The sequence below is a fragment of the Aspergillus aculeatinus genome, assembly GCF_003184765.1.
Source record: "Aspergillus aculeatinus CBS 121060 unplaced genomic scaffold BO66scaffold_3, whole genome shotgun sequence".
Classification (NCBI taxonomy): Eukaryota; Fungi; Ascomycota; class Eurotiomycetes; order Eurotiales; family Aspergillaceae; genus Aspergillus; species Aspergillus aculeatinus.
Genome location: NW_020291472.1, coordinates 626,844 through 652,518, shown reverse-complemented (window position 1 = coordinate 652,518; position 25,675 = coordinate 626,844). Strand labels below are relative to the sequence as shown.

General features: G+C 53.1%; 8 protein-coding genes across 8 annotated transcripts; 3 read left to right on the top strand and 5 right to left on the bottom strand.

The window, feature by feature from the left end:
- Positions 1-596: 596 nt before the first annotated feature.
- BO66DRAFT_425604 (putative sterol carrier protein) lies at positions 597-2,326 on the bottom strand. The gene is made up of 2 exons (XM_025650240.1): positions 1,660-2,326; positions 597-1,593 (listed from the first exon to the last, which is right to left on the bottom strand). The coding sequence occupies exons 1-2, from the start codon at positions 2,151-2,153 to the stop codon at positions 711-713; spliced, it is 1,377 nt and encodes a 458-aa protein (XP_025508451.1). The 5' UTR covers positions 2,154-2,326; the 3' UTR covers positions 597-710.
- A 2,107-nt stretch (positions 2,327-4,433) lies between these two features.
- On the top strand, positions 4,434-4,896 carry BO66DRAFT_417327 (uncharacterized protein). Its single transcript, XM_025649669.1, has one exon. It carries the CDS (start codon positions 4,592-4,594, stop codon positions 4,763-4,765), a length of 174 nt encoding a protein of 57 aa, XP_025508450.1. The 5' UTR covers positions 4,434-4,591; the 3' UTR covers positions 4,766-4,896.
- Positions 4,897-5,099: 203 nt separating this feature from the next.
- On the top strand, positions 5,100-6,767 carry BO66DRAFT_112075 (putative mitochondrial carrier protein). Its single transcript, XM_025641835.1, has 6 exons — positions 5,100-5,512; positions 5,584-5,618; positions 5,681-5,754; positions 5,818-6,036; positions 6,093-6,430; positions 6,480-6,767. The coding sequence occupies exons 1-6, from the start codon at positions 5,330-5,332 to the stop codon at positions 6,681-6,683; spliced, it is 1,053 nt and encodes a 350-aa protein (XP_025508449.1). The 5' UTR covers positions 5,100-5,329; the 3' UTR covers positions 6,684-6,767.
- A 265-nt stretch (positions 6,768-7,032) lies between these two features.
- On the top strand, positions 7,033-10,359 carry BO66DRAFT_417326 (putative pH signal transduction protein PalA). Its single transcript, XM_025649668.1, has 7 exons — positions 7,033-7,078; positions 7,133-7,370; positions 7,491-7,545; positions 7,630-8,524; positions 8,574-9,148; positions 9,203-9,605; positions 9,696-10,359. The coding sequence occupies exons 1-7, from the start codon at positions 7,071-7,073 to the stop codon at positions 10,138-10,140; spliced, it is 2,619 nt and encodes an 872-aa protein (XP_025508448.1). The 5' UTR covers positions 7,033-7,070; the 3' UTR covers positions 10,141-10,359.
- A 180-nt stretch (positions 10,360-10,539) lies between these two features.
- BO66DRAFT_467894 (uncharacterized protein) lies at positions 10,540-12,581 on the bottom strand. The gene is made up of 2 exons (XM_025652607.1): positions 12,332-12,581; positions 10,540-12,283 (listed from the first exon to the last, which is right to left on the bottom strand). The coding sequence occupies exons 1-2, from the start codon at positions 12,510-12,512 to the stop codon at positions 10,878-10,880; spliced, it is 1,587 nt and encodes a 528-aa protein (XP_025508447.1). The 5' UTR covers positions 12,513-12,581; the 3' UTR covers positions 10,540-10,877.
- Positions 12,582-12,608: 27 nt separating this feature from the next.
- On the bottom strand, positions 12,609-15,620 carry BO66DRAFT_467893 (transcription factor domain-containing protein). The gene is made up of 6 exons (XM_025652606.1): positions 15,341-15,620; positions 15,202-15,268; positions 14,603-15,014; positions 14,382-14,545; positions 13,316-14,330; positions 12,609-13,254 (listed from the first exon to the last, which is right to left on the bottom strand). The coding sequence occupies exons 1-6, from the start codon at positions 15,437-15,439 to the stop codon at positions 12,735-12,737; spliced, it is 2,277 nt and encodes a 758-aa protein (XP_025508446.1). The 5' UTR covers positions 15,440-15,620; the 3' UTR covers positions 12,609-12,734.
- A 902-nt stretch (positions 15,621-16,522) lies between these two features.
- Positions 16,523-18,598, bottom strand: BO66DRAFT_312560 (type I 3-dehydroquinate dehydratase; the record flags this gene model as incomplete). Its single annotated transcript, XM_025643359.1, has 1 exon — positions 16,523-18,598. The coding sequence occupies one exon, from the start codon at positions 18,596-18,598 to the stop codon at positions 16,523-16,525; it is 2,076 nt and encodes a 691-aa protein (XP_025508445.1).
- A 2,478-nt stretch (positions 18,599-21,076) lies between these two features.
- BO66DRAFT_111977 (dDENN domain protein) lies at positions 21,077-25,004 on the bottom strand. Its single transcript, XM_025641834.1, has 4 exons — positions 24,259-25,004; positions 21,867-24,197; positions 21,557-21,811; positions 21,077-21,495 (listed from the first exon to the last, which is right to left on the bottom strand). The coding sequence occupies exons 1-4, from the start codon at positions 24,902-24,904 to the stop codon at positions 21,356-21,358; spliced, it is 3,372 nt and encodes a 1,123-aa protein (XP_025508444.1). The 5' UTR covers positions 24,905-25,004; the 3' UTR covers positions 21,077-21,355.
- Positions 25,005-25,675: the final 671 nt, after the last annotated feature.

Sequence of the window (25,675 nt, the reverse complement as noted above, 5' to 3'; positions counted from 1 at the left end):
CCTGTAGGTTAGTGCGCAGAGAACGAGAGATAAGAAAGGTTGAGCAAGAGAGCATGGCTTGACACAGGCGAATCGAGGAAAATCATCTTTTTCCAGGATCCGAGCTAGTTTCAAGCTCTCATACCACGCAAGACTTGTTGCAACATCCAACTCTATAAGAGATAGGAGTTGTTAGATATGCGAAGGCATGGAAACGATGTAACGGGTTTTTTCAAACAAGGGATGTGTGCTCAAAAGCGAACCCAACTACAGCGTGATGAGATGGTTAGACCAACCCTGCGCCACGTGATGGGATTAGAACGAGCATGCGAAAAGTTCGCTCTTGGTCTCGAAGCTAAAATTTGCAAAAAGAACGTGCCAAAGGGCATCTATCCGCAAGGGTATGTTGGAGACCTGGTATGATAAAAGAAGAAGGAAAATGGTTGAGCTGTGAAGTTGCGCGAAAATTTAAGCAGCGCGGTGGACCGCAGCCGCTTATGTCAGCTACGCGCGCGCGCGCGGGCGGCGCAACGTGCTGCCGAGAGGATCGCGGTTACACACAAGGGCATGCATGAACTTGAGACTTGAGAGGAACTTGAGAAAGTGCATCAGTCGATACCAATAGTCCAATGACTCAGCTTTACAGCTTGTACTGTACTACATATCTGCAATGCTATAATCCACCCCCAGTGTCCACAATTGCCCTATACGCATCCTTCGAGCTAGAAGCGTTAGAACCGCGCCAGCACCCGGTCCTGCGTGTCGGCCAACGCCCACTTGTCACTATGTTTCCGACTCTGGACTGATCGAGCTTGCTCTGCTGTGAAGCCCTTGGCTTCGACAGCCGGGTTGTACCCCAGCCCCGTGATGTTTGCCACTGTCTCCGATGGTACTGGAGTTGCGGCCTTGCCATCTGCTCGCTTGTATACGGTGACCACGACGGCACCTCCCAGCCCCAGGTTGTGCTGAAGGGCGGCATCTGTGCCGTCAACTAAGCGATTGTTGGCCCAGCCACGCAGGTGCCAAACAAGCTCTGCACATTGCGCCAAACCCGTTGCCCCCAATGGATGACCCTTGGAGATAAGACCTCCAGAAGGGTTAATGACCATCTTTCCACCATAGGTGATGTCGCCTTGTCGCACCATTTCGTGCGCCTTTCCCGGCTCACACAGCTCTAGTGCATCGATGGTGATCATCTCGTTGGCAGAAAAGCAGTCGTGTAGCTCGCACACCTTGATATCCTTGACGTTCACTCCCGCCTCAGCTGCTGCAGCTCGGCACGCATTGCGGGCCATTCCGAATCCCATCAAGTCAATAGAGCTGCGATCATACACGGAGCTGTGATCAGTGGCGAGCGTCTGGCCCGCAATCAGGATTGCTTGGTCTTTCAGGTGGGGGCGCGCCTCAAGGAAGGCTTGGGAGACGACCACAGCAGCGGCCGCGCCATCAGATGTTGGACAGCACTGCAGCTTCGTCAGAGGTGCGTGGATCATCGGCGACTTAAGGATCTGGTCAAGAGTATATTCGTCCTGAAATTGGGAGTATGGATTGCGCTTAGAATGCTCGTGGTTAATCCGCGCGATGTTGGCAAAGTCTTCGGCTTCAGCACCATACCTGCATGTGACGATTTAGTTCATTCCTTTCAACTTAGCAGCGATCGGTTCCAGACCACACACTTACTTCTCCATATACTCGCGACCAGCGTTGCCGAACATCTGTGCTGCACCTGGGGCATTGGTGTATCCTCTAGTCTCAGCCATCATTTTGCCGAACAGGCCGGTCGGGTTCGCGCGATCGCTGTAGACCGACTGGAGACTACCGGGACTCATCTTCTCAAAGCCAACAACCAGGATGCAGTCTGCGGCCCCGTGAGAAACCAGCGTTCGGGCCATAGCCAAACCTGTAGACCCTGTGGAACAGTTGTTATTGACATTGTAGATGGGAATTTGCGTGAGTCCAAATTGATAAAAGACGCGCTGCCCGCAGGTACTATCTCCGTACACGTAGCATGCAACCCCTTGCTCGACCTCGTCATAGTTGATGTGGGCATCCAGCATAGCCTTGACCCCAGCTTCAAAACCCAGCTCTTGATAATCAACCTTGCCACGCGGTTTTATGAACTTGGTCATGCCAACGCCCAGAACGTAGGCGGGACCTGAAGGCTTCTTGCCCATGTTGATCGGTCGGAGAAAGAAATGGGGGGAGTTCTTTCTTTAGGGCTTGTGATCCGATTCAGTCAGCGCGAATTGAACCTAAAATATGTGTCAAGAGATACTCTGCTGGAAGTTGGTTGACTTGAGCGACGCGAGATTCAGGAGGTAGTATGGCAGGCGTAGTTATGTGTTTTGATGGTGGTAGTGCAAACATCAAGTGGTCCGATGCGGAGTAACGCTCCTTTTTGCGGGGAAACCGCCTACGGGACCGAGGTCCCGAGGGTAAGCCCCCCAAGCCCCCCTCCCCACTTACCTTACCTTGCATGAGGATTGAACAATAATGATTAAGTTTATGATTAAAATATCCTATTTTCGTATCGCAGAACACATTGGCGAGATTTCTGGTTCTTTATGGATATTCAGCATTTGGATCCTGTCACACCTGAGAATGAATCATATCATGCACGAGTTCAGGACAGGTAGATTGAGTATATATATACATATAAACTGTACAGTACTTGTGGAACCCCGAACTGAGGATCTCGCATAATATATGATGAAAACAGACCCTGGCTGCTAAGACTGGTGCTACCATGAAATCCGCAGTCAACCCACTGGGCCAATTCCCTGTCTACTTCTACTTTGGGTATTGAGTAGCCTGACCACGCTCCTCTTCCCCGTTGTCTTGATTCCTCGAGATGCATTGCGGTACGAAGCACGGGAGTCGCCCACCAATTAGCATCGACACAAATCGAGTGACCATAGCGTTGCTTTCAATTGATTGCTACAGAATCCTGATCCATGATCCCAAGGGTGTGTGCACCTCTCCGTGGATCGACAATGCCAACCGAGTCTCGGAGAGATGATTCGTTCAATCAAGACAGTGAAGTGATCAGAGGTATCACCACCAAGACTTTGTCTTGCCTAAAGAGCCAATGATGATCGTGGAGTCCTCGATGCTGGTATTTTGACCGACCCAGCACAAGATGAATTACGACACCAGTGCCACGGCCCAACCAAGAGCTTCCATGGTTGAGTAGCGATCATCTTATCTGCGCGCGCATGTTCGAAGGCCCACAGTCTACCATCAGCCCGTTGCTGGCGATCTGGGCCAAGCTTTCGATAAAAAGTGCCGAGTCATGAAGTGAGGGAAAGGGTCATCAGGGAAGCATGGTGGTGATCGTTTATGTGGTTGACTTGCATGTGAAGCTTGTAAATTATGCTTGTCGCGACAAAAAGAGGAGAGGTGGGAGGTGGGGGATATCATTCAACACCTCGATGTGGCACACCACATACCCCAGAGAGGACTGACTTGCCTGCCCAGTTCTTGCCACATGTTTTGAATGTGGGCTGAAGACCGCTCGCTCTACTTACTCTTACACTATTGTACAGTACACATCTTAGTATATACGAGTAATTCCACATGTAGCAGTAAACTCCGGCAGAACAACCGACTGGCATGTTTTGCATCCGTATTAGGCAAGGACCACAGGACACCAGGCTAGAATCATCAACCATCAGATCCCGACTGGTGGCTTGCAGTGTGGTTCAGCCAGGGCGGGGTAGAGTCATTGATGGACTGATTGATTGATTGATCGATCGATATATTCTTATTGCCCTCGATGCCGTAGACGATCCGTCCGGGCGGCGGGTGCAACCACCGCAACCACCGACCGGACTGGTTTGGTCCGCTGCAGCTCCCTTTCCTTCTTTGCCACACATCATAGTGTTCAAAGTCTGTCATATTTTGCATCCTGAGTATGTGTATTGGATGGGCTTATAGCGGGGGGTTGTCTAATGAGGGATAAACACTTCCCGCTCGGTTAAACATTTCGCAGAAAAATATGTAGACTATCAACGGACCCACAAGAGGCTACTACTCGATTATCGTTTGGCTAAGCAAACAGATGGAAACAAAGGCACACCAGTCAATTGGATGATGGGCAATCCCATCTTGTCAACCGTTTTCTCCGTTGAACGGATGCAGAAACAACCTCTAGGGAGTAGGTTAGTCTACGGAGCACCTAGTATACTATTTTGACGCTTTGCAAAGTTGCACTGGATGCCTCACGACGACGTCACTGGACGGGGACCCCACTAAGCCTGTTCAAGTGGCCGGCCACTGCAGTGATTCAATGATCCACTGGGTACTCCGTAGTCATCCTCCAGTGAGTGGCTTCCCACCCACACCCCCCACAGTCCACAATAATGAATTAATGATCAATCCATGCTCTCTCTGCCCAAATTTCTCGAAGGACGACCGAGTAGTCTACACAGTATGCTGCCTATGCTGCCTATGCTGTCTATGCTGTCTCTGCATCAACTTAAGTCAAACTAAAACCGAACTAGGCTCACTAAAGTTAACTGCTGAAACTAACCCAGACTAAGTACCACTGCTGCTCACCCACTGGTTGAGCGATTTTCTGGTAACCCCGTCTGTCTTGTCTAGTCTAGTCGTGATGATTGTCGACTCGCTCCCTCCCTCTCTCTTTTTAGTCTCTACTACTGTATCCGTAAACTTCCTTCCATTCTTCTTCGACCTTATTCTTCTTCCCTGCCATCCGCACAGTCCATTGTCTTCCCGACTCTGGCCTTCGGCTGCCACCGCACTGCGTCGCAGTTGTTCCGCATAGGTACGTGGAGCTTGTCGTCTCGCGGATGAGAATTTAATTCCTCCTAGCTAGGAGGTGCGAGGACTGGCGTGCTTTGAAAAGTAGTGGCTCACCCTTATGCATCCTCAACAGGTCTTCCTGGACAACAGTGCAAGGCTTCAGTTGGTAGAAAGAGAAAATTGAATCTGGACTCCAATCTTGCATTCGCGACCTCTCAGTGCGCTCTCGAGCTGGACGCCGCCTATTCGACCCCGGGAAACATTCAGTAGCAATTCAGTAGCTCCAGAGCTGCTGTGTGCTGGTGCGATCTCCTCCACTGACCGCCGTCAACCCCACCCTTTGAGAGGGAATACCTCCTTTCTTTCAGCCGTGAAAGAAAACTGTTCAGGAGGTTGTCGGGATCTGCTTCATGGATAATTGTGGGACGCTGAACGGTCTGCTCGCACGTTGAGAGACCGCTTTGCGTTCCATAGGGTTCCCCAGCCTGCTTGTTCCTGTCGACCTGCCTATAACCACAGCCATTCCAACTGAACATACACAACCAAAGAGGTCTGTTCATCTGCCGCAGATGGGATATCTTCAGGCATGACTCTAGACAAACGCGCTGAACATGCACCCTTTACCCCGACCCCCTCGAAATCTCCTCCCCTAGCCATGTCGAACCGAAGTCCCTGGCTTATGGACGAAACCAAGCGAAACAGACTGCTCAAGAGGTACAAAACCCAGGTGGCCTCGGCGACTTCGACAGTTTGTGCCACCCTCGCTGTGGTAGGTCAACACCGAGCAGAAGCGAGGGACCTATGGAATGAGCTGACCGGAGGTGCGAACGGCTGGCGTAGACTCCATTGGAAAATGTCAAAACTCGTATGCAGACGTGAGTGCGATTCGCTCATGGGACGAGATGGTTGAGGTTCCTTGCTGACGGATTCGATGCAGACATAATTTCAAGAATGTCTTCCAATGCGTCCGCTACCTGTGGCGTACCGAAGGACCCCGCGGTTACGTTGCTGGTAGGTCGACATCGCCCCTTGGATTCTGCGCGACAGAGCATTAATGTGTATGTCGAATCTCAGGAGCCCTGCCACCTCTAGCAAGCGTTACGGCGGTCCGAGTGGTTAACTTTACAACCTACAACGCGGCCAAACATCGAATCTCCGATTTCATTGAGAGAATGACCGGGGAATCGCCACTGGCGATGTATAACCAGCCAGGCAGTAGCCCCACTTTGTCTACGCTGTTCACCTTCACCGGTGCTGGCCTCGTTGCTGGCCTTATAACCTCCCCCCTAGCCTGTATGTTCTGGCGCTGTGGATTATAGGCAAGAATTCCGCCCGCTGACGTGCGATAGGCCCCTTTGAGCTCGCCAAAAATGTGGTTCAGACCTCGGTCTTGGTTTCGAACCGTGCACAGGCCGCCCCGGACGCAGTCAATGATCCTTCTCTTCGCAAAAAACCACGCCTGGGAACCGTCGAGGCCATCAAACAGATCATTCAGCGGTATGGTATCCGCGGGTTGTACACGGGATTTCATCTTCACGCCATGCGGGATACGCTCGGCTCTGGTCTCTATTTCACCGTCTATGAAACTGTCAAACAACTTGCAGCGAAGGAGCTGGGTCCTGACAAGTCTCCGTTCGGAGCGCCCATGATCGCGGGTGCCATTTGCAGCACCGTCCCTTGGTTCTGTGTAAGCTTTGTCCAGAACTTGATCCCAGCTTCCCAGCTAACTGAAGCAGACCTATCCACTTGACACCCGGAAAACTCGCGCACAGAGTGTCCTGCTCGGAAAAACAAAGGAGGTGGGCGAGGCAACGGCCGCCGTAGCCAAATCGAGCATGTACAAGGGACTTTCGATTATATTGATACGGACGGGGGTCAATAATATGATCCTCCTTAGTATCTTTGAGTATATCAAAATGAGGATAAACGAGCTGGACTAGTATATGATGAAAGGCTCACTGACCGGTTGGAATGCGTACAGTACAGTACATGTGTATGTGTGTGTGGGTGTGGGTGTATTGTTGGGCGTATATGGTCGGACTTTTTGTTATGATCCTTCTTCAAGTACATAATGGCATGAGCTCCAAGCCGCAAATACAGAATGAATTATGTTGGATGTCTATGTGCTTTTCATAGTACATAAATGTAGACATAATTCAGTAGATGTAAAAGTGTACCTGACGGTGGGTATTTCTGCCTCAGGCACAGAGCTCAAACGTCATGCGTTGCCCCGGCGGGGTCCAGGATTGGGCTTTTCTGTCAACAAAACTTCCCCGCCATCGGCCGACCGTTCACACTCGCCTGCGTGCGCTCAATCGAAGGACACGATGGCATCGTATGTGAATTCAATCTTCTTAACCTTCTCTGGAATCCGCTAACTCGGATACAGTAATATCCTCCAGATCCCATTTCGGCGGTCGCACCCCGTCTCCCTCAACGATGCCATTACGCAGTATATCTCCTCGAAATATGACCAGCGTCCGGATATGTTCGCCGAGGATCTCCTGATCATCGACCGGCTGCGGAGCGAAGCAATCAATGTCCAGGAGGCACATGTTAGTGGAATCAGCCGGCTGGTCACCTACGCGGCGCAGCTGAAGTGGCTTGGCGGCAAATTTCCAGTCGATGTAAGCCATGTCCGCTCATGCCCTTTCTGGAGACAGATATCGAAGTGCACCCCTGCGCATGAAAGACCTGTGGAACCGAAGACGAAGTAGTGACTGTGCTAATTGCTTGAACTGCCGCAGGTTGGCGTGGAATTCCCATGGTACCCGGCCTTTGGATTTAACACCTCGAGACCAAGTACGTTAGAAGACACCAGACCGCTCGGAGCACCCTGACAAGAGAGAACCCCCCTCAAGCTAATACCTTTGGGCTACTGCATAGTCTCGCAAAACAACCTTCGTTACGAACTCGCCAACATCATATACAATCTCGCGGCCTTGTACTCGCAGCTCGCATTCTCCGTGAACCGAACTACTGCGGACGGACTCAAGCAGGCATGCAACTACTTCTGCCAAGCGGCGGGCGTTCTGGTGCACCTCCGATGCGATATTCTACCTGATCTTCGCACATCTCCGCCGGAAGACATGGACGAGATGACTCTTCAGAGCCTGGAGCAGCTTCTTCTCGCGCAAGCGCAGGAATGTTTCTGGCAGAAGGCCGTGAAGGATGGGCTGAAGGACGCCTCAATTGCTCGACTGGCCGCCAAGGTCTCGGATTTCTACGCCGACGCGGGCGACCATGCGGTCAAGTCGAATGCGATCAGTCCGGAGTGGATTCACCACATGACTGCCAAGCACCATCACTTCGCGGCCGCGGCGCAGTACCGACAGTCGTTGGATTGCCTGGAGAAACGCAAGTATGGTGAGGAGGTGGCGCGGCTGAAGGACAGTGAGCTCTGTGTGAACGAGGCGCTCAAGGAGTCCCGTTGGATCAACCGCACGGTGTTGGGGGATCTGCAGGGCCTCAAGAGCCGCGTCACGGAGGATTTAAAGCGCGCGGAGAAGGATAATGATATCATCTACTTAAATCCAGTGCCGCCCAAGTCGGAGCTGAAACTGATCGATCGCGCGTGTATGGTGGCCGCGAAAGCGCCGTCGCAGGTGACAGATGCCGTCTCGATGCTTGGGGAGAGCGGGCCCCTAGGCCAGCCGCTATTCACGAAGTTGGTGCCATACGCGGTGCATATTGCGGCAAGCATCTACTCTGATAGGAGAGATAGATTAGTCAACGAGAGGATCATCGGAGAACTGGAGACTATGACGGACAAACTGCGAGAGTAAGTGCCTCGAACCCTTACATAAGGACCAGCCTACTGACAAATTCAGCCTGCTTTCGTCCCTCAATCTCCCAGGTTCCCTACAAGCACTTGAAAAGCCGTTGGGACTACCCCCGACCTTGGTCTCTCACGCAGAGGAGATGCGCCAGCAGGATGGTCTCTACCGGTTGCGTAGGTCTCTCGAGGATACGGCCAAGGTCAAGGGCAACGACAGAGCAGTATACACCGAAGGAGTAGAGCTTCTTGCGGCCGAGAAAGCAGAAGATGATGCATCACGCCGCCGGTATGGCACTGACCGGTGGACACGTGCGTCGTCCGAAGAAGCAGCTTCTAAGCTCTACACAACGTCCCGAGAGATTGAAGGGTACTTCACGTCAGCTCAGAGTAGCGATAACCTCGTGGAACAGAAGCTGAAAGCCTCGGAGGCGGTCTTCCGCGTGCTGACCGGCACAAACCGGGACCTCGAACTGTACGTTCCCAGCAGTCGCAGGGCCGCGATTCCGCCCGAGGTTGAGCGGGAGGTGACGCGATTGCGTGGATGCTTGAGCGAGGTAAATCGACTGGAAAGCCGGCGTAAGCGACAGGTGCAGGCTCTCAAGGACAAGGCGCGGGCGGATGATATCAGTGAGTAAAACCGGTGTACACAATGCCAACAACTCAGAACTAATCACCCAGCAGGCCGAGCACTGACCAAGGAAACTGCACGCTTGGAACGCGAGTTTCCCATGCAGCCCATTCAGGCGAGCCAGTTTGAGGACCTTTTCGAGGAGCAGCTCCGCCTGTATGACACCGACCTGCAAATGGTAGCCGAGGAGCAGCAGGGGCAGGACCAGCTCGCATCACGCATCTGCGAGGCCAACCGGGCCTTCTCACGCGCACATACTGGCGATGCGTCGACAAAGGAAAGAGAACGTGCCCTGCAGGAACTGGAGAACGGATACCTGAAGTATAAGGAGATCATATCCAACATCGAAGTCGGGCGCAAATTCTACAACGACTTGGCCAAGATCGTAGGACGATTTCGCGACGATTGCAAGGCCTTTGTGCACAAGCGGAGGATGGAAGCTAGTCAGATCGAAGCGTGAGCAGCCTCTTGCCCCCCCCCCCCCCCCCCCCCCCCCCCCGAAGAACCAGTCCTCCTTACCAATCGAGCTAACCGCCTCCTTCATAGTGACATCTCCAGTGCTGCCGCAATGGCCTCACTGAACATCTCCCCACCCATTCGTCAACAGCAGCAGCAGCAGCCATCATATACGTCGCCCGTCCCGACCACCCACCTCTATAGCCAGACTCCACATCAGGCATACGACCCAGTAGCAGCAGCACCTGTACCGGCGCAGCAACAGTCACGAGCAACATACAACGCACCCGCTCCGCCGCCTCAACCCCAAGCCGCCCCCATTCCCGCAGCAGTCCCGACGACACCGCAACAACCCCAACTTCAACCCCAAGCGCCGCCCCGCGCAGAACCCATGACCGCCCCGCAACCGACGCGGGCCAACGCGCGACCCCCGATGACGCCGGGCATGTGGACGCCGGAAATGGGGATTCGGTTCGGAGCGGCGGGCGGAGCAGCAGGGACGTGGGATCCAAGCAAAGGGGTCAAGTTCTCCTAGACACATACAGATCATATATTTTCAGTTTTGTGAAACTTTTCGAGTCGTTCATAGCGAGGCTATCTTAGAGTTCATTGCGTCGTTTTTTTTTCCCTGTTCCCTTATATCTTCTTAATCTATATTCTTTATGTGTGCATTGAACTGTGGAGTGTCACTTATACGCTCATATACTGTACGTGGCATGGGTGATCCACTGCCCCTCCTACAGCATTGTGACGTGACTTGGCAATTCTAGATAGAGCTATATGTCATACATACCCTTCTATTCAGAACTCAGGTAGTGGAAACTGGTTGTTTCTCTTCAAAGAAACAAGATACACATTGCTGGAGCAGTTTGCCAGAAAGTCGGACGCAGTCAATTTAAAAAATGGCTTGTTCAAATAGGCTTGATCTTGGCTTCCGGATTCCGGGTTTGGAAGGAGGTAGGTACAGGACGCAGCCCCTCATCTCGTGGTCTGGAAACTACCGTCAATATGGCACATCCAGTCCAGTCGGCCAGTTCGGTTACTCAGCTGGTCTGGTCTGGCTCTGGACTTCTGAAAGGAACGCAGCGCGGTGGCAGTGTGCTCCGATCTACGGAATCACCCAAATCTGGTTGATTGCCCACGGGTACCCCAGATGTTCACTGATGAAATGGGAGCTCTGCTAGAGCCTATATGTATGATTATTCCATTATACCCATATGAATGACGAGTAGGGTGCCCTCCCGCTCGGTGAGCCTTTAGTATTACGTGACATTATGTATCCAACGACGTGCAAGCTCTCAACATCACGTCCGCCGCCTCTGCAGCGATTGACCTAGTCGACGCTGCCAGATCCTCATAACAGCTGGCCGCCCGAAGGCGGCCGATCCACGCGTCCCACGTCCGGCGGGAGATAGCATCCTTGCCGTCTCCTCGCGGGGTTCGCTCGTCGGCCTTAGCTCTGCGGATAGCCCTGGCTTCTTTGCTTGCGGGTGTGGTGGGTGCCAGGCCTGACGGGCCACCAGACATGGTCGAAGTGGCGCCTGTTGTGCTGTTACTCCGCAGCGACATGGAGGCAGTCCTCCTTAGCATGGTTGAGTCACCGTCTCTGTCATCATCGTCCAATGACAGTCCCACCACAAACTCGTTTCCTGCGGCCTCACCCCTGCGATTCCAGATATCATCGCCCGTGATCACGGCCCAGATGGCTGCGGCCGAGATGTAAAGGTCAAGACACGGTTTGGTGACGATGCAGCCAGTGAAGCTCTCAGGTTGACTCTGAGGATAAAGGGGATAATCACCACCCTGGGCGTGGGAATGGCTGCCAATCCCAGAAGCAGGAGCAGAGAGAGCCATTCCCTCACTGCCCAACACAGATCCCATCATGACGAGGCCGACGTCGTCAAGGGTATCTAGGATGGATTCTTTGCTCATGAATGCCAGAAATGAGGTGAGGTTGAGCCAGGCCTCACTTTCAGAATACTCGAAGCCAACTTTTGGCGGGGGGACCTTGAGCTGATCAGGAATAGGATTGTGAGTGGAATAGAAATGAGATGAGGGCTCCGCGCCTGTCGGTGCTTCAGGCCACTTTGCAGTAGAAAGGGGCGTAATCGACCGTGACTCCGTACTAGCAGGTGCAGGGGCAGGTGCGCTGTGCCGCGATTGCGATGGTTGACGAAACCAATCTCCCGGAGCATCCTCCTGGAATATCTCTGCAATGACCTCACGGAAAAATGGCAGAGCGGCCCAGCAAATACCCCTCTTACACTTGATTCGCGTTTCCGCGTCATCAGCGAGCATGCCACCCCAATCACTGTGGTTGCTACTCAAGGATGACCCATAGTATGATGACGACGAGGAGAAGACAGTGGCACCAAGGTAGGGCGATAAGGAGGGGTGGTGTTGATGGCTGGTTCCGGCCATTGTGCCGGGCATGGGGTCGGTCGTGGGAAAGGTTCTGATGGCTTTGAGAAGGGTGAGGAGTTTACGTTGCGCTGGGGTGGGTGGGTAGTATGACCGGTCTGGTTGTGTCGCGGGCTGCGTAGCGGTCGGCGTTGTCGGTGAATCGCCGTCAATCGATGGCTCTTGTTCAGTCCGAAATGGCTGTCGGATACATATCGATCGCTCCAGCGTCTTAGAAGTGTGCGCGATTGTTCGCCACAGATCGATAAGGCCCTCCTCTACCAGGGTATCAATAAGATATGATCATTAGGTCCAAGATAGCATACCGACTAGCCCGCAGTCTCCGCCATAGTACATCTCGTTGATCACGCTGACGATTTCCCGTGCAGCCGTCTCAGCGGAGAGCTGATCGGCCATGTACAGGCTGACGATGCCGGTATACGGTCGCGTCGGCGAGCCTTGAACCCAATCGTTGGCCGTAGCGAGGGCATCGATGCGAAAATCCATGATTCCTCAATGAAACCATGATAGTAAAAGCGAGAGGGTTGAAGGTTATTCTCCGCATCATCACATGCCCTCCCAGAACCCCCCCCGCCCCCCCTTGAGAGTCACGTGGTATGATATCATGACCCGGGTGACTGTTTGCGGTAATTTCGCAAGGTTCAGCAAGATATCCAGATCCGTTGTCAGATAGGGAGGTGAGCGAAATTGCAGAACCATCATCGGCTTTCACTCGGGTTCGGGCAAGCTGTTTGGGCCCACCAAGTGATCATCGGGCACAGGGACCGAGTCCAATCCCTCGCCTAGGAAGAAGTCCAGTTCACTGGGCCCGCCCTGAGAATTTTCATTCTCTGCTAATTGCTCCAACAGACTGAGGAATGGATCTTTCTCGCCGTCGCTAGTTCCGGCCCCGCCTCCAGTGACAGTGCCAGAGCTGCCTTGAGAGGGTGCGTCTGGTGTCAATGCCGCGCCAGGCGCGGCCTCGAATGGGAACGTTGCGTATTGTGGCTGGGCCGGTGGTGTCGGAGCAGTAAAGGAAGATTCGGACAAGAACGCTGCCGGAGAGTTGCTAACTCCAGGAGAAAATCCCAGACTGGTTTCCGGAAGAGTCAAGTCAGGCCCGGGGCCCCACGGTGGAGACCCCTGCGACGACTGGAAGCTTATCGATGGCCGTCCTTGGGAGGGGAGCGTCGCCGTAGCAGGATAGATGAGTCCGCCAGGGAAGTCTTGTCGGTCAAGGAGCGGGAGGCTGTGAAAGCAGGTTAGCAAATTTATTTCTTTCAGCCAAGCGGTTCGGGTCGTTGGCTTACGGCTCATCTCCATCCACCAACCGCACGTGTCCGCTCTCAACAGCCAAGCCTGGGTACCGGTCGAAAAAGTCTTCGAGGTGAAAGACAGGCGCAAACCGGACCGGGCGGGCTGCCATTGTGCGTACCAAGTCAGCATGACAGGTTGCAATGCGCTGTAGCATTTCCCGTTGATGCTGCACCCCGGCCCAATACTGCCGCAGCCAGGCCAACTGATGCATTTCACGATTCAGGAAGTCGGCGCTGGATGCGAACACCTCGCCTTCACGTCCGTGGTAGTGCACGCCGTGTACATGCACCGTGCCGGCGGTACAGACACAGTACGCCACGAGTGACGGCCATTCAATGCGTGGAGCGTGTCGGGCCAATTCAACTAGCTCGGCAATTGCATTGGCGTGCGAGAAACAGAGCGTGGTCGCCTCGATTTGCCAGGATTGATGCTGGCCGGTGCCGCGCAGTTCTACCAAGTCAATGGGAAGGAAGGGACGGTAAAGCAGGCAGTGCACTAGATGGTAGATCAGCTTGCTCAGTAGTAATAGTGTACTCTCTGGATGGCCGAAAAGCGTTTCGATTGAGGTAAAGAGATCCTGCGTGCCGGCGGCCCATAGGTCCAGCTCCTGTCGGATCTTGGACAAATTGGACAATGCATGCCACGGAAAATGGGAGTCGCCTTTGACACCTCCCGCCGCCAAATACCGATGAGTGACGCCTAGTATACGGGTAATGTCGACCAGTAAAGTTGGGCCCCCCGGGCCCTTGCGCCGGTCGGGAGAATAGTGAATGTTAGGGCCGACAGGATTGAAGCTTTCTCCAGTCTCCGAGCCAGCGCCCGGTAGCCGCAGTGCAATCGAGTGATCTGCAATAAGGCACGGCCGCTTGGAGCCGCAAGTCAGGAAGCGGTCCATGGTGTAGACTGTCCAGAACAGGCGGCGGCGCATCTCACGTTCGGAGGCGGGCAGGGTGGGGATGGAGACCTCGCGATACAAGTCCAGGGCCAAGGCCATAGCGACCGCATTTGCTGGCAAATAAATTAGTCTCGGCCGTTTGACCAAAATCGAAATAGACTCACAGAGAACCATGTAGGCCGTTTTCCCACAGCCATGGGCGAAAAAGGTTTGAGAGAGCAACAAGAGTGTCTGTGTGCCGTCAATCGAGGGATAATCGATGTCCACCAGCCGGCGAGCTTGTCGCGCATATTCCTGACTGCCGAGGACCGGGTTGGGATTGGTATAGCTGCAAGACCAATTTAGTACGAAAGTTTCAGCATGGAGGGGGAAGGACCGCAAGTACCGTGACGTCAAGGCGTAGATAGCCATAGACAAATGAACAGGCAATTGACCCAATTGATGGCGCTGTCGGGTTTGGGCTTCGTCTAGAATCCAGTAAGGCTTACCATGCAGACGAGAAAAATAAGTGTCGAGCATGGCGTCGGGTAACCGAGGTGGGAGTCCATAACTCTGCGGCGGTGGGGGCTGCGCAAAGGCCACGGAGGCTGGGGGTAACAATGGCGGGGGTTGCGATCGTTGCTGTTGCTGTTGCTGCTGCTGCTGCTGCTGCTGTTGCTCGACCGACTTGATGGGCGAGACGGACGAGACGGGCGAAATTGGAGAATCCTCCTGCAAACGTTTCTCAAGCCCGTCGACACGCTTCAACAGAGCCTCCAAGACATCCGTCTTGGGTCCGCGTTTCTTGGGGACAGCATCTGGATGGAAAAATTGTGAGTGTTGTACTTGAGGTGGAGAACGAGGGAGAAACAAGAATTTAGAAAGACACCTCGGCGGGTGCACGGATGGTCTGATCGGGACCGAGGGGAAAATAAACCAAACCAAACCAAACCAAACAAAACAAAACATCAAGATTGATACAGAGGAACAGGCAAAGCAACGAACCGTAGATGCATGGGCACTGGAAGACCTTGCAGGCTTCACAGCTCGGGCGCAGACGGTTGCATTTGATCTGAATCGAGAGAAAAAAGGCGACAGGCAGGTCGTCAGCGGGGGATTTTGTGCAGGTCGGAATTTATTTTACCTTGCGTTTCCGACAGGATTTACAGTTCATCGATTCGCGGGGCTCGACATTAACACGTCGGGGTGTGAGACGGTCGATGCTGACCTGGGGGCGGGACATGGCATTCTCTATAACATGAATAGAGAGAAGAGAAGAAAGGGGGGAGTAGCGAAGTCAAGTCAGTTAGATAACGAGGGAGGAGGAGAGTAAAGGGTAATAGTCGATCACTGATAGTCGTAGGCAAAGTGATAGAGAGATTCAAAAATAAAAGAGAGAGAGAGAGTGAGGGAGAGGAAGAGAAAGAGACCGCGAGAGACAGCGCGAGAGAAAGAAGGGAAAAGAGAGAAGAAGAAGAAGCCCAGCACCCCCGGATTTATTGGCTGCACTGCAAACGCGGAGAAACCCAGTGGGGACAGTTAGGGTCAAAAAGGCTTAGCGGGGGGAGAAGATGGAGGGGAAAGAGAAAAGAGAAAAGGGAAAAGGGAATCGATGCGGGGGTAAGGGTAAAGTAAATTAAGCAATCAGAAGCATTGTCAGTCACTGCAGTCTGATTCAGTTGCAAAATCAGTCCAAAGGTTGACGAAAAGAAATGAATCATCCTGGGATCAAGAGGGGAAGAAGAAGAAGAAGAAGAAGGGGGGAGCTGGGAAAGCTGGGAAAGCTGCAGGGGTAAAACCATCATCATTACTAGGTAGGTTAGGTATCCCCCGGGATTTTCCCGCTTCCAGCACGGATTGCTGTCCGGTGACTACGCGATATATGTACTGTACCATACATGGTATAATCTACTACCTACATATACATATACTCCATAGTCGTTATACTTCAGTTCTGCAGCTCCCGCCCATTTACCCCGGAATCCACTGTAGATCCTTGCCGTTTCTTTCTCTTCTTCTCCGCCCTTTCCCCTCTCCCTAAGCCCCAACGAGAGATTCGGCCTTGTTTCGTTTCATGTCATTCATACCGACAGCCGTTGACTGGCTGGTTCAGAATAGAGGAAAAAATAACATACAATCTACACCGCGCGAACTCCTGGCCCAGATCAGTGTATAGTAATCAATCCCGGGTTCCCTTCTCCTCGTTCGTCTCCAAGGACGGACAAAACAACCGAGAGAAGGTAAGGACGTGGAGGAGAGAGAAAGAGAAGAAAATGAGAGAAGAAGGAAAAGAGAGGGGAAAGAAAAAAAGGAAAGGAAATCAAAATCAGAACACCCGTCCTGAAGCCATCCGCACAAAGTCAAATGGCACATTCTGGCCCACCAGCAAGCGCAGCGTCTCCACCGTCGTCCACGCATCCACGTCTTCAATTCCATAGGCCGTCCATCCTGCACGCACAGCTACATTGACAGGGTCGCCCGTGCGCTCCCCCCGGGTCAAGTCGAGATAGACTTTGCCTCGAGTAGACGGTGGTGACGAGTGCCCACTGGTCCGATAATGTCGCAGCAGCGGCTGGACTAGCAACGACTTCTCCGGGGGTAGCGCGGATACCATCACAAACGGTTGTTCAACCCGTTTGACCGATTGAATGGAGGTGAAGGGCTCAAGCCCCGCTGCCAAGGGGCCTCGGGCTCGGAAGCCCACCGTGTGGATCGCATCCACTCCTAAACTGCGCAGGGCATAGATGGCTGCCGATGCCTCACTCTCGCTGGCCGCTAAAAGGATTGCCGTCCGGCCGCGGTATGCCGACGGCACGTAGTCCCGAGTCAGAGTTGCTCGAATCCCCTTCCATGTCGCGTTCTCTCCCACCAAGGTCTTCTGCGGACCTTGAGGGCCAGCCACAATCGTGTCTACCAGCCCGATCGCTCGCGCCGCCTCGCTCACGGCTGGAATGCACCCGGTACCGCTCGGGATCGGTGGATGCACCGACGCTCCGCCGAAGGTGGCTTGAGTGAGCACCCGCTCGACTGATCCCATTGGCCCGCGATCGATTGAGGTCAAAGAGTGGGGAAGACTCAGCTCGTTGAAACACTTCTCCATGAACATGGACTGTGGCGTCGAGCGAAACGACCCAATCGCATAGAGATCGCGCTTCGGCAGCTGGCCCATGATGTGGAGCGCCTCATTGATCTCCGCCGCGGTCAACTGGCCCGGGGCCGCAATCATCGGCAGCAATGGGTGCGTGATGGGCGAGAATACTGTATTTAGGGCTCGCGACAGCTGGCCTAATTGGCCCATATTGACCGCCGATAAAAGGGGATACGCCCCGTGAGTCTTGCGTATCTCCGACCTGAAATACTCAAGCTCGTAATTGGCCTCAATCGTCGTGACCATCGCAATCATCTTGACGATATCCGCGTACTGGGCGCTTTGCGCGAAAATCCGTGGAGCTTCGGGGGAGGTCCACTTCCACGTCCCCGAGAAATCATGGAAGGCTGACATGATGATGCTGTTGCCCTTCTCCGCCGCCAACCGTTGGCGGATAGACTCCGGCAACCACAACTCCACGTCAATGTATTCTACCCCCCATTGGATGGCACGGCGGAGATAACGGTAAAATAGCTGCGGATCGTCCATTGGGAACTTGCCATTTTCTTTAGTACAGCGAGTGGTGAAAATGATGGGCAGTTCTGTATGCTGCCGCAGTAACATTAACTGCTGTCCCACATACCGTAAACTCGGCACTGCGCTCATAGTGCCTGAGGGAGGAGTTGCAGGGTCCACCAGCAAGTCAACACGAATCTCCACCGCATCTGAACCAACCGAGAGAATGTCTAGGTTTGGCAACGCAGCATGGACATCGGGGAAAGTTGTGGAGATGAAATTCGTCCGGCTTTTGGTCTTGAGATCCTCATGGGGACGAGTCTGGCCCAGGATCAACGAGAGGAACCGAGTCAGATCCCGCCGAAAGAACGGGCTCCGGAGGGAGTATAGGAACTCATAATGGCAACAGTCGCTCAGTGCTTCCTCCGGGAAAGAGCCGTCGTCGACACAATGCGTGTTGACGAGGATCCAGGCCGTGTGATCGCCCTCTTGCAGGTCTCGGGCTAGATCTTTGGTAGCTAGGACACCGACAACCACTGCGCTACTGCCCCTCCCCAGAGCGGATAAGGAGGTTTCCGTTGTCCATGCCTTGCCTAAGATTTCCGCAATAACCTGCACTATGCCCTCCTGTCCGGGGGTAAACAGCGTGACCACGGTCCGGGCGGACTCCGGAGGTGCAGTTGGGGTTGGGGAAGCAGAAACCGCAATTGACGTTGAACCTTTGAGAGCCGTGAGGGACGTGGCGGCATCCGCCAAAAGCGTCATCCCCACGGGCTGTTGTAAGGCAGTCTGCATCATCTCATCGCATACGCAGTCCACTGCCCGTTTTCATGCTTGGTTGCGGTAACGAGGAGTATTCGGTACTATCCCAGCCGGCGGTTACAGGCGCAATAGAATGACAGATTAAATCGGAAGGAGAGATAGGGGGCTGATCAGAATTGCGAGACAGGCAGTCGCATCAAGGAGCCCTTGGCCAGCCACACACGCTGTTGGCGACAAACTGGACTGTTTGGCACAATCCGAGTGGAAGCGAGCGTGGGGAAACAACCCTATCTTATCCACTTGTATGTGCTGGATGGGGATGATGGCTGTAGTGATTTGACGGGCACAAGATGATAGGTAACCGATTCCTATTGTCCACTAGCTATAGCTCTAGTAGACAATCAAGGGAAAGGAAGGGAGAGGATTGGATGTAGGCGTGGAGGAGGAGAAGGTGAGCGAAGAGCGCGGGAGGACGAGCAAGAACCAAGGGTAAAAGCGGGAAGAAGCCAGAAGGGGGAGAACGACATTTGCCAGGAGGATCGGAGAAAAGAGGAAAAGGAGGAGGGGAGAAGAAAGAGGGAGAGAAAGAGGAGGAGAGAAAGATTGGAACGAAGGAGAGAGAGGGAGGGAAGAGGGTTGAGGGTGGGGAGGAGGAGATATGAGGGAAGAAAAGGTAATATTGGGGCGGTAGTCGGGACGGTACCTCGTAGAGCGTAGAGCGTAGAGCGTAGAGCGTAGACTACTCAGTACGGAGTACCTAGCTTAACTACTACCTGGTGGGCCAGGCTAGAAAGAAGCCTGGAGATCAGACAGACCGACGGACAAGAAAAAAGATGGGGAAAGAAAGTAAGCAGTGGGAAAGCCGGGTGAATTTCCCCGGAATTCTGCCTCCGCCGGCCGGGGGGCAGCGGACGCCATTTCTCCGCCAATCACTGTCTGCTCTGCCCACTCCGTGTGCAGTGTGCATACAGGACATACAGGACATACAATTGAATCCATACTGAACATAACTTACAGTCCACTAGTTACACTAGGAGTAGGTCTTTACTAAGGTACTACCTTGCACTCCGAGTCCCTACAATCCTGACCTCAATCATCTCCAATCTCGTGTCAAAGGCTTGCAATTGGGGATACTAGGTACAGTACTAGGTAGGTAAGTACCTACCTTAAGATACTACTAGGCATGACTGACTGTCACATTTACCCCAATTCTATTGGCTGATATGCATCCTAGAAGTTCCTTTCAAGAATAATCCACCACGTTCATTGCTCATTTCCTCTGCATCAGAGTCAGGACAGTGGCCCCTCTGTCAATGGTCACTATTAACATGTCTAAGTCGCGATTCGCCTCCCTCCGCCTCCTCCCCACCCTCCCTAAACCAAAAGACCCCTCTTGTTTCGACCCTGAACCCAGTCGCCACGGACACCCTGATCCACCGCTTCTGGAGCTTTTTTTTGACTCAGGAATATGATACGAGGGAAATGGACGCCAATAGTCCTATCTGGCCTTGCCTACTGTTGGTCGGTCTGCATTCACCCGCGCCTACCCGGAGCCCCGGATCCAGATGCTACTGCAGCGTCGTACCCAGACTCAGATGTTTACACACGTCGGAGTGGCGGTTGACCTCATCTGCCGACGCCCCTGCTACTGTAACCACCTAAAACAGCCAGCCCCTTTACGGCCGGGCGCATATTGGCAGGGTAAATAAGACACCACCGACCCTTCAGGCAGCCGTCCGCTCTCCTCCATCCTACGAAATCCAGCCCTAATTACCTTCCCTCCCGCCGGGCGTGGACTTACATGACACGTAGAACTAAAGTTACCTGGGTCTAAATGACCCACAGCTTTGATCAACGAAGCAACATAGTAGATCGTCCCAAAACCGGACGGTAGAACGATTAATCTGGTGCAGGAAGGTATGTAACATGATGACTAAATCCACCAATAGATTATGAGAATAGCGCAGTACGGTGCGCAAGAGCGTGACCGTGTTGACTAAGAGGACAGCCGTGAATACCAACCGTTCGAAATATGGGTATTGTAAGTAAGACAGTAAGACATCATGGCCCAGATGACAAAAGTACAGCGAACCAACACCGAAGAAGAAGGGAAAGAAATAATGTCAAGGCCGATGGAATAGGGCCAGGTTCAAGGCACCCACCTATTGGGGCACAACGTATGTATGGGTATGTGGCACTGCGGGTGTGAGTGTAGTAGGTATGTGTAGTGTACATCAATGCATATGACAATGTATCTGTATGCTCCAGGAAAAATGCCAAATCCTTGCGAGCTTGCCAGTGTATTATTAGAGGACCAAAGGATCTCAGGGATTCATAGATGATGATTGCACAGGTCAGAGGCTCAAGAGGCCCCTTAGGATAAGCGGGTGAGCAGGATAGCGGTGATGCATAGGCGCGGATGAATCAGAGACCGATTATATGACCTTTAGGGGAAGAAGACCGATCGTGAGAATCCATTGTTGCCAAGGAATTACAATGGTGTCACATATCCATCGCAATCATCGGCGAGCATGAGCTTTGCTGACATGGAAGATACCATGAACATGTGTTTCATGCGAATCCGAGAGTCAGTCAAGACGTGTGCTCTTCCTTAATTGCATCTAAGTCGGGAAAAGGAGGGGATTCATTTCACCATCTCCACACTGCGTATGCAACATCCCCAGCGCGTACGCATTTAGTGGAGGAATGCTTGACAGATCGGTGTCACACAAGCGTGATGCACCATCCCATTGTCCTTCGGGAGGGACACTCCACCAATGTGAAGTGGTGACTTCATGGGGGGGAGATCGCGAGCCCGTTCATGAGTTTAGGGAGAGGTTTTCTGCGCGCATTATTTGCCGTTTTCGACACCCGGGGCGCTCCGTGAACCATGCGGGGTTCTTTCATCAAACTAGTATCAAGTTTGGCCGGGGCTTATCACATGGCATAAAGATGTTAGCTTTGAACAACTCGCAGGAGAAATGGGCGGCCAACCTCGCATTACGACGCGCGTATAATCTCCCGAAAGAGCGTTTTGACTCCGACTGCCCCCTGCAAACGAGGTGGCACTGGCTGTCCTCCAGAGATGGTTGGAAGTGTCAGATAAAAAGTCCGTCGTACTGCGGCCGGAGAAAATCGATGAGCGACCCCTATTGCGCTTGGAGAGAATAATCTCATCGAAGAGGGCCATTCGAGGATCTCGGGATTTTGGATTAGCTCTTTCTCGGTCACCAATGAACTCATTGAAACCTAGCGGCACGTAAGTAATTGTGTAGGATTGTATAGCGGGCCAGGTCTCGCTTACCTTGCGTTTGTTGCAGTACCGCAATGTATTCTGCATGTTCTCCTGGTAAACTCTTCATGAAGGCTTCCATATTGAAGCTATAGATCAATCCAGCCTTCTTCTTATCTCCTGAAGCGGGCTGTAGGAACTTCTTGTATGTATAAAACAAGCTGGCGAAACATCTGACGAATGCAGCACGAACTTGTTCAGGATGAAACGCTGCTGGACACACTAGGCATATTTGAAGAGCGCACCGGCTGTGCACTACAACCTTGCAGGCGCTACATTTGTACATGCCATCCTCAGCCCGATCATCACAAATAGCACAAACGGCTTTTTCGTCCCAGGGTTGTACCTGCAAGCAATGTCCTTCCACCCAACATGTGCCCTCGGCATTGTGAACAGGCTGTGCCGCAGTCGTGGGAACGATGGTGGATGCAGCAACCGTAGACTGGGCATATACCGAAGGTGCGTAAGTTGACCCGGAGTTATAATCGGTATTCAAAGTAGTCACCGACAAGTTCGACGCATGACCAATGAAGGGAGCGCTTGGTCGACGAGGAACACCAGGGCGCATCTCCATGCCAAACGATGAGCTTCGTCGAGACGCTGCATCAAAGTGACCGGAGCGTTTCTCGCGCAAGGAAGCCTGGAGCGTACTTCCTGAGTCATTTCGCGACCCCGGGCCGGTAGACGACGCTGGGAAATGTCCCGATGTAGGTGAGCTATCTCTGGGAGATGGCGGTGAGCCAGTCTTGTACGTCGACCCGGTGCCCGGTCGGTCAGAGCCCTTGGAAGAATAACCCCTGGATACAGCCTGCTCATAGCGGGCATGGAGATAGGCGTTGAAGATCAATGGCTGGTATGACCCCGGAGTCACGGAATTCTGACCAAAAGCACTGGAGTTCAAGCTAACGTACTTAGCCAAGTGCGTGGACTGGGCTTTCGAAGTGAAGATAGAAGAGTTCTCAGACATGAAGGCGTCGAATGGATATGTCTCAACGGCATAGGCGGGTGGTCCAGTCGGAACCCCACACCGGCTGTGATGAGGCGCGGCCAGCTGCAACAACGACAGGAGCTTCCTGCGCTGATGACGGGGTAGTGGGGTTGGCTGGACCGTGCTCTCGATGAGGTCGGCATCAAGATCTACCAAAACGAAATCATCGGATGGTAGTTCGACCTTCTCGTAACGTCGTTCAATGCCCACAATATAGGGGCAAGGCGCTTCAAGAGCCTGGATCAGACGGGCGGGAAGCACCGGGATCAACACTCCTGACCACGGGATGGGGAAAAGCAGATCCACCAACGCTTTCGTCGCCAAGTAAAGCATTGAGGTATGAGATGACAAGAAGATGATACGCGACTCAGTCAGAGCGTATTCAAGGAGAATCACGATATTGGCTAATGAGAGGGCGCGAAACAGCGCGTAAATATCGGTGTTGCGAGAGCCTGGTAACTCGTTGGAAGCCTCTTTGCGGGCGAAAAGGCGCAGCTCTCGAACGTTCAGCTCTACTTGTGTTTTGGACGAGTTTGGACTGAATGCCTCTGTGCACAAATTCATCACATATCGTTCCAAGGGTTGCCAGACACCCATTCGAGGAGAACTGGGGGGGATGCGCTGGATGCCTCCATCCGTCATTGGGACGACAACAGCCTTCAGCCACTCCTTCCAAAAGCTCGTCATATTCTCTTCTCGACCAAGAATGCCGTAGGCGCGGGGGATCCAGAAGCCGGTATCCCCATCAGTCAATCCTTCTATCTTCGATGCCGCACCATGCCGTACCGGCCGCAGGAGGTCAGTCATCAGACCAATCTTCTCCTCGACCGCACTAATCTCGTCTTCCAATTGTTCTCGTGATTCTGATCCTGACGGGACAGTGGGGAGTTGAGCCAGGAGTCGGGAGAGTTTGGCGCGCTCGCTTGCCAGTCTCTCGCCCAAGCTCGCGGCAAGCTCTCGTTCCTCATCCGTCATGTTCTCTTTCCGCCATTCTTCGCAGCGCTTCTCCAGCTCGTCCGCAGCTTTCTGATTGAGTGGAATCCAGATGATGAGGCATATAGCATGCAGGCGTGAGCCATTATCGGTGGTCATGACGAATCCGTGCCATGTGGATCGCGGCCTTTGATCGGAAGAAACAATATTGATATCATTCGGGAATGCGAACATCGGGACGTAGTCGGGGAAGTTGCCTCGCAGCTTCAATTCATCAGACATGCCCTGTGTGGGGTACCGATCCAGCAAGACCGGCTCAAACCGTCGCTTCAGCGGATGCATGGTGGGAGAGATCTCTAGCGGCTGGGGAACTGGAATGACGGAATTGTAGTTGCTCAAGCGTCGCGAGGTTCTAATCGAGGCTGCAATAGACTGCTGTCAGCGAATTCTTAACGTTGAACACCCCGAATGGCCATCACCAACCTTGACGAGCAATTGACGGCTGCCGCTTCATACTGTTCATATCTCGAAAAGCCATGTGTCGTCGGACGCTGCCAATACTAGAACGAATCAAGCCTGTCGATTGCGAGCCTTCCTCCGAGACGATTTTCTGCGTGCGTAACCTAGATCGCGGGCGCGTCGACGGGGTGATAGCACCCGCACTCACATTAAGATCGGACAAGAAGGACTCTCTCTCGGACGCGAATTTCCACAGCGCTTTGTCGAAGTCGAAGTCTCCCAGGAAAGAGGAGCCGCGAGGGGATTGGTTGCCTTTGATCGTCATGCTGCTCCGGTTGCTGTGGGAGCCGTTCTCGTTCGCATCGGCATCGCCCGAGCGCGTGGATACCCGTTGGACCGAGTTGCGATTCCCCGCCATGGAGATAGGACGGGAAAGGCTATCCAGGCGAGGATCATGGGCCTCTTCCGCATCCGCATCTTCTTCGATAGTATCAGTGACGGCGGGGCCCGGCGAGGTGGCACAGTTGGCTCGGTAATCATCCCCTAATTTGCGATAAGTCTCGAGGACCTCTGTTCCATCCACGCCAGCTATCCAAAAATAATCTGCGAGCGGGGTGGTCGACGCCTCGGGCGTAGAGGAAGAGGCTGAGGAAGAGGAGGGAAATGGCATCTTGTCGGAAAGGTTGTAATCATCAATCGTCACGAATCGTCGACTTCGTCACAGCATGAAGTGAAACACTAATCCTGAGGTGTAATTGCCTTCCCACGGGCATCAACGGGGGAAAAACGATTAGTAGGTCCCCCCTTGTCCCTTGTCCCTTCAGTAACTAGGGGGCTTCGGAATAAACAAGCAAGTGAAGGTCGGAGTAGCTAGAACGCATATGTTCGGGATTGCGACGCTGTCGCCTGAATGAACGACACGAAAGCTGGGGATAGAAGCCTGGAGCAACTCGAGCGCCGAATAGACGCAAGAGGGCGGAGGGAGAGGGAAAGAAAGAAAAGTGGTGAACGTTCAAAAAGTGAGAAAGAGAGTGTTGATCTATGCATTGACAGAAAAGAAAAAGGAGTTACCGGGTTAGTGGAGTGAGGAGGAGGAGGAGGAGCGGGCAGGTGAGGGGGCCAAGAGGGAGGAAAGAGAATTGGGACAAACTGGAAAAAGGAGGAATGCTTTGACAGGTGTCTCTTTTGTGCTTCTTGAGGGAAATTAGAGGAATTAAGGGTAAAAAAAAAAGGTTAACTTCTGATTTCTATTTTATTTTGATTTTTTTTGCTAAGTTTTTTTTGGTACCTGCTGAATTTATTTAAAAGGATGATAATATAATAGTAGGAGGGGAAAAAAGAATTATTCAAGTATAATTCCCTCTTTGTTTCTGCTGCCTTCCAACTTTTTTTTGTTCCCTTTACCCTTCTGGGAGATTGTACATACTAGTGAGTTACCGTG